The following is a 10,941-nucleotide window of genomic DNA, read 5'->3' as shown; positions in this document are numbered from 1 at the left end:
AACAGAGCGCAGGCGGCAGCTGGAGACCGGTACCGCCGTCCACTCGCGGGGGAGGGGTGCCTTCGACAGGTGACAGGGTCAGCCAGCGCCGACGGCGGTGCCTGATCGTTGCCATGGCGACGGGAGCAAACAAACGGTCACACCGGCAGCGGCCGCTGTGAGACACGCGACACCGACGCCGGGGGAGCGGATTGAAGGCGGGTGCGCAGGGTGGCAGTCGGTTGAGCTAGGATCGGATACTGACCGGCGAGAGGAACACTCTGTGATCGACCATGAGTTCAGCCGCCGGAGACTCGGTGAGTTGACTGGCGAGGTCGCGGGTCAATGGCTCGTTACCGCCCACAACTAGTTTCTTTATACGAAAAGTGTTGTGAGAGGACGCAGCAGTAGACGCGGACAAAAACGAGTCGATCAATATCTGTGTCGATACGCCACATGCTGTCTTTGTCCCTTGATGATTCTATTTAATCCCCTTGTTTTACGAGATTCAAGTGAACTAAAACCCGGGCAATGCGTGCGCCGTGCAGGCCCGCAAGGCACCCACTTACAACCCGGCCGCTAGATGTCACTAGTAGTGAGCGCCGGAAGGTAGGCTGTCCCGCATTACCTCAAACAGCCGCGCCGTAGGATCTGCAATGGTATCGGTTATTTGGGTCCGGCCCGGCTCATAAATGCCACATATGCGGACGGACTTACATCAGATTTGAATTTAAGGGAAAACATTTGCGCCCGTTGGTATAAAATCTCAATATATCTCGCAAAATGCATTCAACCGTATTGTGTCCGGCAGACTGGTGCCGATGACCTGGGTCTGAACGAGCACCACCAGTCCCAGCTGTCGCGCTACCTGCGGTTCGCGCGGCTCCAGCGAGACAAACGGCTGCGCACCGTCGACGCTGCCTTTGAGGACTGCATGCTCTCCAGGTAAAATTGTCACGTCATTCACGAGAGGACCCGCTCCCACTGTTCCCAAACGTTACAGTTTTAGAACCCGCCGGGACTTTTGACCGCTGTGTGCCTGCGTTATGTCAGACAGTCGGGTATGCAGGTGACGAAGACACACATCACTGACTACTGATGGTGCGGATCTGTGTGACATCAGACTGTCTGTGTTACGTACACGCGGGACGAGGTGGAGGAGCTGCTGACGTTGTGTGTATGACGTCAGGCTGTCGGAGGTGACGTACACGCGGGACGAGGTGGAGGAGCTGCTCACCCTGCTCAGCGGCACCGTCCACGATGAGGTGCGCGCCGAGCTGGTGAATGCCGACCACACGGCGCTCCTGCTGCTCCGCCAGCTGTTCGTCCAGGCGCAGCAGTGGCACCTGCGGCTCGACTCGCACGTCGAACAGCTCGAGAACAAGTGAGAACCCACATCGGACGGTCAGCGAGATACGGAGGCATTCATCTTTCACACAGATGAACTGAACCGGTTAACTTTTTAACCTGGCGCGTAACATTTGTGACGTCTCTCCTCGCACACTGTCCCTACCTAATGCTTCAAAGTCGGAACACAGCTGTTAGTCAGCACCTTGCGCAGCCATATTGCATGCGGTACGTGTCTGTCCGGTGCGTGGCACTCACTGATGTCGGCGTTCGTTAAAGGGAGCTGATGGACCTGGTAAAGACCTTTGAGGAGGACGAGCTCGCCGGAAAGACGCGCGGAAAGGTCTGCCTGGCACCGCTCAACGACGACAAAGCGCTCACGGAGCTACTCAAACTCGGTGACGAGAAGAGCAAGCTCATCGAGCGAATCCAGAGCATCGAGGCACAGGTGAGCCCGGCGGCGGCGGCCCGGCCAAGTCCGCTCAGATTCGCCATAGCCCGTGCTCGCCGAATATGGTAGTGACATAAGAAAAAGTTGCAATGGGCGTGTCCCATGCCTGCTCGGGCCGGGGCGATGGAGACGTGGCCTTGTGCTGTTGCTTGGAATTGTACATATTTGATCGATATGCGTAAAAACGACAGTGGCCTCTCTCCCGTCTGTTTCAGGCGTCTACTCTGGCCTCGGAGAAGGGCGAGCTCAGCTCTGAGCTGGTCAAACTGCGCTCCGAACTGGAGTTCCTCAAGACCTCCAAAGACACCGTCTCCAAGGAGCAACTGGACCAGGTAGGTTGCATCAATCAATCGGCCTATACCGGGACAACTTGTACTTCAACAAGTGAAACTGGCCTCTGTGCAGCACGCAAATTGTGCTGTGCTCATCATGAGATCTCTTGCTTCGTGCTTTTCGTAACCAAACTGATTGCGTGACCAAGTTAACCCGACACCATAACGGATCGATATTGTTCCATGATGTGGGCAAAGTGATCAACTGCACCATGTCCAATGGTTCCATCGATAAGTTCGCCGTACTGCTCGGGACGAGAATTCTCCAGTTGGGTACCCGCGCCGTGACACTTGTGATGAGCGATGACCAGTGACCCGCACCACGGCCGGCAGATTCGCGACCAGGCGTCGTCGGTGCAGCGGGAGCTGGAGGCCAATCTGCAGCAGTCCGAGTTCACCAAGACGCTGCTGGCCGACGAGCTGGACACGACCAAACACAAGCTGGAGGAGATCCGCTCCCAGCTGGAGCTCGCCGAGCAGGTCAGTTCGAGACGGAGGTGACACCCGCAGCCACTGAGTCTATGGAGAAAACGACACTTTGACACTATAGCACGATCTTCGGTCCACCGGTGACATTGAAAGCAGAACAAACTCTAAACTGCCAAATTGTTGACAGCTGTAGTCTCGTTTGGTGAGTCATTACTTCTGAAAACAATAGACTAGGCTTCTGTCTGAAAAAGGAGTGCCGAAGCACGAGGAGGGATAACGAGTGTCAACGACTAATGACGGATAAGAAGTCCTGACACACTGCAACAAGTTCATTATTGTTGGCGTGAAGCTGTTAGTATGGGTTCGCAGTTCATAGCAATTCATGAATTCAACAATGCTCCCCTCGTACGGCCCCTTGATACCCAAGCTTGCCTTGTACTCCTACAACCATTATTAACTGATTCCCCGATTTTTGCAGGAGCTCGACCACAAGTTCCAGCAAACTGCCGCCTACCGAAACATGAAGAAAATGCTAATGGACAAAAATGCGAAGCTCAAAGATCTCCGCTCAAAGTTATCAAAGTATGAGAAAGACGATACGGTCGAGGAAGAGTGATTAAATGCGACCCGAAAAAAAATGTTTCATACCACGGAAAACAAACGTGAGCTTCAGAATATGTAAATGTGTGTAAAAAATATCAATAATTGTCAACATCCCTAAGGCTTCTCTCGGGAGTCGGGAGATATTGTCCGAATGCCAGCCATCTGAATGGTGATATATCAATGTGTGCGTATATGTGTGATTGTCAAAGATTTGTTGTCGGGTTCATCGGCACATTTGGCTGTTTCACTCTGTGCTTCGTAAGAACGCATTACTTACATTACAAATACGAACTGCACATTTTCGCACAATATCCCTACTCTACAAAGCTTTGTTCTAAAGAAAACATAACCGATGATGTGCTTCATTATAAAGACATGTGTATTGCTTGTAAATCGGCACAATAAACTTTAAACACATTTAAAAATGCAGATGGCGGTCGCACCGAAGAATTACTGACTTTGCAATGAAGATGATTGACGCCCGTCGCTTACCGTCATTTGGCCGTCGATGTGACACGCTAAGTACGTACAGTCACCAGCACTTGCTACTAATCACCTCGTTTTTGTTCAGCAGTTTGAAGACCGATCAATTCTCAGTCGAGCAAGATGCGTCAAACGATCGGTTTGGTCCTCTGATTTTCGAATATCTAACTTGTTTTTGTATATTCGAAGCATTTTGGGATGAGGAGCCAAAAAACCTCTTTTCTGCCCTAAAGTGTGCCCCAAGAAGTCGTAGAACCTAGCCCCGCCTCTGATCCACAGACCACTAGTGCCATCTCTTGTCAGCCGAACAAACCGCAGAAGCAAATAATGTCACGTGACTTTTGCACACGCTACAATTACTACGCAGCTGTAGTGGGGGAAGCGGGGCGGAGGCGTGGAGAGGGACGCGATCGGTCGGCTGGGGTCAGGTCGCCGAGGTCAGAGGTCATCCGCTGGAGGGTATTTGGGCGGTTGAGCCGTGTGGGCTTCGGCCTGCGGAGTGGGGAGCGCCTGGACCTGTCTGGAAACAAGTTCTACAACGCTGTGGCAGTCGAGAATATTGTGAGGAAAGGAGAGAGAGGGAGGGAGAGAGAGAGAGGGGGAGAGAGAGAGAGAGGGAGAGAGAGAGAGGGAGAGAGATAGAGAGAGAGGGAGAAAGATAGAGAGAGAGGGAGAGATATAGAGATGGAGAGGGAGAGAGAGAGAGAGAGAGAGTGAGAGTGAGAGAGAGAGGGAGGGAGGGAGGAGGAGGAGAGAGAGAGAGAGAGAGGAGGAGGGAGGGAGAGAGAGAGAGAGAGAGAGAGAGAGAGAGAGAGAGAGAGAGAGAGAGAGAGAGAGAGAGAGAGAGAGAGAGAGAGAGAGAGAGAGAGAGAGAGAGAGAGAGAGAGAGAGAGCGAGAGGTAGACAGATAGAGAGAGAGGGAGAGACCTATTTTACATCCTAGGTCATCTAATGTCAGGAAAGATCATGAGCGATTGTTTATACTGCAATTTTAAATACATACGCTAGATTCGTGTTCAAAGCATATTATAAGCTCTAGATCCAATGTATAAAAAGGCATATGAAAAGGACATCTAATGTGCTCATATCATCATTACAGATCAGCTGATGAGCAGTATGGTTCTTTCACGAAAAGTGCGCCTCGGATGTGAAAAAATAAGACATGAAATTGTAATAACACACTTAACCAAAATTTATTGAAGGATTCGAATTGAGATGGGTCTGGGTGCAAAATGATCTGACCCAAGATCTAACCTAAAAACGACCCAAAGCCTTCCTTCATTGTCCGAAAACCGCCGACAGTTGATAGCTCAATGACACTATAGCCGTGCATAAGGAGGCGTGAAAACACTCTCCTCATCTCGATCCATTACAAGAGGACCATGTCATGGCTTGGGAAAGGTGTTCTCAAAATAAATGACACAGTATGAGTGAATAAATAATCCACGCCTCCTTGGGCTATTGGCGGACTCTACCACCTGATGGGGTGGTGCAGCCGTTTCGCCCTCCACCTGAGATCTCGGAAAGTTACCGATCGATTTTGAAAATTCAAAGAGCGTTCGATAGCCCCACCAGGGAACTACCTTGTTACCAGGTTTCGTTGACCTAGGTGCAACCCATGACGTCACAAGTCAGGTCAAAGGTAGCGTTTTTCACCGATTTAGTCTAAGGAATGCGTTACAGTCAGTTAACACATCAAATAAAAGGCATGCTATCGAAAGACATCGATGGAGCGTTGGTTGCCTAATACATATGTTGCCTAAAGTGGTCACTGATGCCAGGTCAGGTCACAGAGGTCAGGTCACTAAGGGTCAAAATATGAATCCAACTATGCTAGGGTCGTGTGATGTGATACATGTTCCCCCCCCCCCCCCCCAACGAGGCTCGAGGCTTTCAGTTGCTGCTCTCACAGAACTCTTGGTTATATTACAACGCAGTGGAATTGCAAGTGGCTATATAAGCTTCCTGCCAGCGCCGGACCAGAGTTCAAACATTCAGGCTGAATTTTAACATTAAACTTTACAATTTTCAAACCGTTGAGCTTTTTAGAAGCTGTATGAACTGTTCAGCTCCTTTTTTGGTCCATCACAGCGGGCTTGTATGTCATTTGTCAACCAAAATCGAATTAATTTTATATTGGGTCTGGTTACCTCGCCAACTTCTTGACTGAATCGTTTATTAGCTTTTGATTGGGCACTGCCCACGTTGTCTGTCTATGACACGAGTAGAGGCTGCTGACATCGTTTGTCGCGATTAGATAATAATACCAAATACCAATCCAAGTCCCAGTGGCTGCTCGATCGCAATTTTCCTGGGCCCTGGCCCACCTCTCCAGCCAGGCTAGACTGCTCGGCACAGCCGTCGCCTCAGTGCCTCGGGCGGTGACCCGTTCAAAGGGGCTCACAATTCGTATGGTGCCGTGGCTCTCAAACCAACACAGAGCAGTGAGACGCACAGGTTCACTTTCCATATAAGGCGAACGGCTGATTCTGGCGCCGGGGCTTCATTCATGCTAAGGCGCCCAATCACAGCGCCGCATTTCAGTTAGTGTCGGGCGCAAAAGCTAATTTGCTCCGCCCCTCCATCACGTGACCCTGCCCTCACGTGGCCTCAGTCACGTGGTGTTTCCACTTCTTGGCGCATGGCGGCGCTAGTCTCGCAGGGGCGGAGGTAGCTTGCTCCCCCGCCGTCCGGGGGTGATGGGTAGCAAGTCTACTGCTGGTGACTGTACGCCGGTGGCGGTCCGTCACCATTATTTGGCTGACCAGCCGGCGGATATCACCAACTCTGAGACCGTAGGTCACTCAGTCGCCACTGGCCGAGCCGGCTGTGGGAACCACCACCTCCGTCTTCGCCTGGGGTCCGGCGGCGCGCTCCGCCAGCACCTGCTCGTTACTCCGGCTCCAGGCGAACAAGTAGTCCAGTTTGCGCTGCATCCGGCGCAGCTCGGCGCGGGAGACCGCCGGAGCGGCGGCGGCGGCCGTCCCGAACTCGCGACCGAAGCTGGCCGGCTGCGACCGCTCCCGGTGCCGGCCGGCCCTCAGCTCTCCGAGCGCCTCCTCGAGCAGCCGCCAGAGGTCGGAGAGCGCCGCCAGCACGTACCAGCCGGCGTCCGAGGTGCACGGCCCGGTCAGCAGCTGCTGCACCGCCTGCCGCGACTGCCGCCGCAGCGCCGCGTCACACTCCAGCCCGCTCTCACCGAGACAAAAGTCCACCGCGTCGACAGCGTCGCGCGATGTCTTCATGACCTCTCCGCGCGCCAGACAGCCGCAGATGCGGCACAGCGCGTCGGCCACCGGCAGCGCGGCGCCGGTCCAGTCGCCGTCCCACAGAAGCCGCAGCTGCGCGTACGCGTATAGCACATTGATGACCGAGTTGACGACGAGTGGCGACGGCGTCTGTTTGGTGAGCGCCGTCAGCGGCGGCACGTGCGTCAGCAGCGCGGGCGCCGCCGTCACGAACTCGGGCGTCGGCTCCGCGCCGAGCTCGGCCACCTTGGGCCGCTCGGCGCGCACCGTCCACCAGGGCCGCCAGGGCTCGGCGGCGATATCGCCGGCGGCGGCGCGGCGCCGGAACTCGTCGCGCTCGGCCGGCGTCAGGCGCGCCCACACCGCCTCCGAGTCGTCCAGGTCGACGCCGCGCAGCCGCTCGGCCAGCTCCTCCTCCGCGTCGCTGTCGTCCGAGTCGACCGGCTCGTCGGACTGGTCGCCGGGCGGCTCGTCGGACTGGTCGCCGGGCGGCTCCTCGCCGCGCTCCTGAGCGGCCTGCAGGCGCGCCTGGCGGGCCAGCGCCTCCTCCGTGCGCCGGCGCAGCGCCGGGTCGGCGTGCTCGGCGCGCAGCTGCTGCTGCACGCAGTCCCGGTAGAAGCCCTCCGAGCAGCGCTGGTGCCGGCCAGACCGGTAACACGTCACCGAGCAGTACGGCACCCCGCAGCGCGGGCACACGTACCGTGAGCTCCCCTCGCAGAACGCACAGGGCTCGCTGCTCATTGTGACAGGTCTGTATAAGCTATTATCAGCTGGGCCCAACTTCACAACGTATCCCTGAAACAAAGCAGTAATATATTTGTTATGTTAATTTATAATATTTATCAATATATATATATTAATTTCTAGTTGTATGTATGCATGTATGTATGCATGTATGTGTTACAGTGCGTCCGCGAAATCCGTGAGTTTGCGAAGTTACTAGTTAATCCGCGAAATCCCTAGGGACTCCGCGAACTCACATAAACTCTCGTGAATCCGCGGAATCACTGCCGTGGCTCCGCGGATTCACTAGAGTTTCCAGTGCGTCCGTGAAGTCGCTGAATAGTCGCGGGGATCTGCGAACTTCCTAGGTAATCCGCGGAATAGCGATTCTTTTTCAGTGAATCCGCGGAATACCGACTCTTTTTTCAGAGAATGTCCAAAAAACGTTATTTACTTCTTATGCCGATTATTCGTAGAGTCTCAAAGACAATTGGAATCATGTTGCCGATATGGTGGTACTGTTGTGCGTTGGCCGCCGCTTTGCCAAATTCAGCGGCGCTGCGCGTCGCCGATCTTATGCTATCTTTGAAAAACCTTAGGAGGGGGGGGGGGGGGGGGGCGCATCGACCCCCCTGCCAGGGCGAGGGTTAAACTTTACTAATAACGCTAAGAACGTCACCAAACATACAGAGGCCGCCAAAAAGTAGGCCATTTGGAGGCCCCCTCGATAGAGAAAAGGCCCCCTGGAAAGCGGAATACGGAGGCCCCTTTGAGCCCGGGCCCCTTCCCCTGGAAAATCCTTGGTGCGCCCCTGTTGGCCGGCATGACAATATCAGTTTATCGGAATATAAACTTCGAGACATTTGGTAAGTTTTATGTTCCATTGTTACGTACCTAGGTACCCTGCTAGCTTTATAATTTTATATTTTCTCCTAAATAATATTTTCTTAGATTATAAAAAACTTGTGCGTCACACACTTCCACTTCAAACGTGGGTATTTGCTGTAAATAGTTAGATAACTACCTGATTGGACCTCAAGCTCACAATTGCGAATGGTAGTTCACCCGCGCACTGACCGGAGGGGGCGCATTGACCTTGAACTGACTTTAACGTGACCTTGTCATCCACATACTGCATTGCACCAGCACCATTACAACATGTTTGAACGTTTAAAACCACAAAAAGACTGGAAACGCGCGGATAATGTGAGCTGGCATGCGCCGAATCGCGATTCTGGCCAAACATGGTCTCGAGAAATAGGTCACGGGTCAAACAGTCAGTTGGGTCAGGGGTCATGGAATTTTTAGGTTAGGTGTAAAATTGATGAGCTCGAGGGTACGGAGAGTTTCGTCGCGATCAGCTGCTTGTTTCACGAGAAATTTGCGACAAACCATGAGGGGTAATCCGATCGAAGGTATCTACCGTGTGTATGTTCACCGTGTCGGGACCTCGGTATAAACGGACAGACGCACCCACCTCGAATAGTGTTATAGACAGCTGAAATCCGCTGCAATCATTTTAACTCGTATATGACTGAAAAGAATCGGCATTTCGCGGAATCACTGAAAAAGAATCGCTAGTCCGCGGATTAACTAGGAAGTTCGCAGATCCCCGCGACTCTTCAGTGACTTCACGGACGCACTGAAAACTCTAGTAAATCCGCGGAGCCACGGCAGTGATTTCGCGGATTCACGAGAGTTTACGTGACTCCGCGGAGTCCCTAGGATCAAGCAGTGACTTTACGAATTCACGGATTTCGCGGACACACTGTAACATATGCATATATGGTATGAATGGATGTATGTATTAACATCAAAAGCCTTCCATATCCAATGTGGCAAATGGCAATTATGGTTAATTCAGAGTTCAGACAAAGTATCAGTGCTGGTGGAATGGCACAATTAGGTATTCTTCATTCACACCTTTGCACTCTGTTTCCACAGTATTTACTAGCATAACTTTGACTTGGATGCTTGAATTACCTACAAAGTGTAAAGATAATGGAAGATAGGACAAATTTTACTATTAGTAGGTAAGGTAGGGCTGATGCAACACTTATGCCAGCCACTGTTGCTAAGGTCAACGCCAAACAGATAAACAAACAAAAAACTACTTGTTTCCTTCAATTCTTTGATATCAATGCAAAAGCCATTCAGAGTTCAGCAGGTGGCTCAACTTCAAGCTCTTTCCTTCTGCTTCCATACTGTTTTGATGTAACTACCTATGATAACCTGGAAGGTGGTGACACAAAGATACCATGGAGCAGCATCATTGTCATCAAAATGAGAATGCTCGGATTTTTAAATGAAATGCAATTAGACTGAATTAATTTGACTTTGTACCATAGTTCTTACCTAGACTTGAATTGAATAAGCACAATATAATAATAATTTGTGTCATGAATGGTGCATGAAGACATCATCAAGAATTATGGTCTGTTTAGCCATCATCATTCTGAGTTTGAGTTCTCAGACTAACAGGTGTCAGCCCACAGTTATCAAAATTGTGGTTCTTTTGCACAACTCAGAGGCCACAGTATAAAGCTTGAAACATTTAATTTCAGCTAGGAAGCATAGACAAAGTCAAGTATATAATACCCCAGATTAAAATGGAGATTATTGACAAGTCAGAAAGGTTGCCTAAAGATTCTGATACCTATATGTTGAAGTTACCTACATCTCATTTCATTATCATGGGTAATTGATGCTTGTCGTCAATAGCACTATTTGTTGGAATTGTTTTTCTATTGAAAAACAAATCTGAGTTCCTGACAATTCGACAAAAGCTTAGTCAATGTAAACCTTGGGATCAAGGCTATAAGCCGAAGTTGCAAGTACACATACCGAAGGAAGGTTGTCTGGAAGTTATTGGCCAAACAATGCTTAAAATGCTTTGATAGTATCTTGTCGCATTCCACCCCAATCGATCAAAATACTCTAAAAATGACTGAAACTTGACTGAACCAAGGCCATCTATAGAAGGTACAGTCACTCCCCCGCCGACCAATCAGAGACAGATCCTGAGTGACGTCACCCCTGATGCTCGCAAGGGGTACTCCATTCCTTTACAACGTAAAAATGACTAACTTCATTTCAAGATTATTGATGGCACTCTACACATACCGCTCAACTGTTGATGGCAATCGAAAGCTCAGTCAATTTTCCAGCGACAAAAAAGAGTAGCAATATGCTAAGAAATGGCTGGTTTTTAAGATATAGACGATTTAAAAACCCTCTGCAACAGCAGGAAAGCAACGTAAAAACGCATCGAGCTTATATTTTTACTATGAATAAATCATTTTTCAGTTAGTTTTTAGATATGGTATAGATTTAAGCTACAACTTTA

At 51.0% G+C, this 10,941-nt stretch overlaps 2 protein-coding genes across 4 annotated transcripts; one reads left to right on the top strand and one right to left on the bottom strand.

Moving 5' to 3' along the window:
- Nucleotides 1-121: 121 nt before the first annotated feature.
- LOC122385908 (leucine zipper transcription factor-like protein 1) lies at nucleotides 122-3,566 on the top strand. The gene is made up of 7 exons (XM_043374538.1): nucleotides 122-296; nucleotides 791-924; nucleotides 1,169-1,363; nucleotides 1,606-1,774; nucleotides 1,993-2,109; nucleotides 2,443-2,589; nucleotides 3,017-3,566. The coding sequence occupies exons 1-7, from the start codon at nucleotides 273-275 to the stop codon at nucleotides 3,152-3,154; spliced, it is 924 nt and encodes a 307-aa protein (XP_043230473.1). The 5' UTR covers nucleotides 122-272; the 3' UTR covers nucleotides 3,155-3,566.
- Nucleotides 3,541-10,559, bottom strand: LOC122385907 (zinc finger HIT domain-containing protein 2-like). Of its 3 annotated transcripts, none has more exons than XM_043374535.1 (3): nucleotides 10,440-10,559; nucleotides 6,352-7,667; nucleotides 3,541-3,671 (listed from the first exon to the last, which is right to left on the bottom strand). In XM_043374535.1, the coding sequence occupies exon 2, from the start codon at nucleotides 7,611-7,613 to the stop codon at nucleotides 6,429-6,431; it is 1,185 nt and encodes a 394-aa protein (XP_043230470.1). In that variant the 5' UTR covers nucleotides 7,614-7,667; nucleotides 10,440-10,559; the 3' UTR covers nucleotides 3,541-3,671; nucleotides 6,352-6,428. The 3 variants fall into 3 exon arrangements, with proteins under 3 accessions (XP_043230470.1, XP_043230472.1, XP_043230471.1); XM_043374537.1 differs by having other exon boundaries at nucleotides 3,543-3,667; nucleotides 10,440-10,553; XM_043374536.1 differs by having other exon boundaries at nucleotides 3,583-3,671; nucleotides 6,356-7,667.
- Nucleotides 10,560-10,941: the final 382 nt, after the last annotated feature.

Source organism: Amphibalanus amphitrite, unplaced genomic scaffold, assembly GCF_019059575.1.
Source record: "Amphibalanus amphitrite isolate SeventyFive unplaced genomic scaffold, NRLGWU_Aamphi_draft 000235F_arrow, whole genome shotgun sequence".
Lineage (NCBI taxonomy): Eukaryota > Metazoa > Arthropoda > Thecostraca > Balanomorpha > Balanidae > Amphibalanus > Amphibalanus amphitrite.
This window is presented reverse-complemented; position numbering and strand designations above follow the sequence as displayed.

Bases quoted from the DNA above. Each gene is read 5' to 3' on its own strand.
- LOC122385908 (XM_043374538.1), top strand. From the start codon at position 273: ATGAGTTCAGCCGCCGGAGACTCG. The intron at 1,364-1,605 runs GTGAGAACCCAC...CGTTCGTTAAAG, and splicing joins GTCGAACAGCTCGAGAACAA to GGAGCTGATGGACCTGGTAA. The intron at 2,110-2,442 runs GTAGGTTGCATC...CACGGCCGGCAG, and splicing joins CCAAGGAGCAACTGGACCAG to ATTCGCGACCAGGCGTCGTC.
- LOC122385907 (XM_043374535.1), bottom strand. From the start codon at position 7,613: ATGAGCAGCGAGCCCTGTGCGTTCTGCGAGGGGAGCTCACGGTACGTG.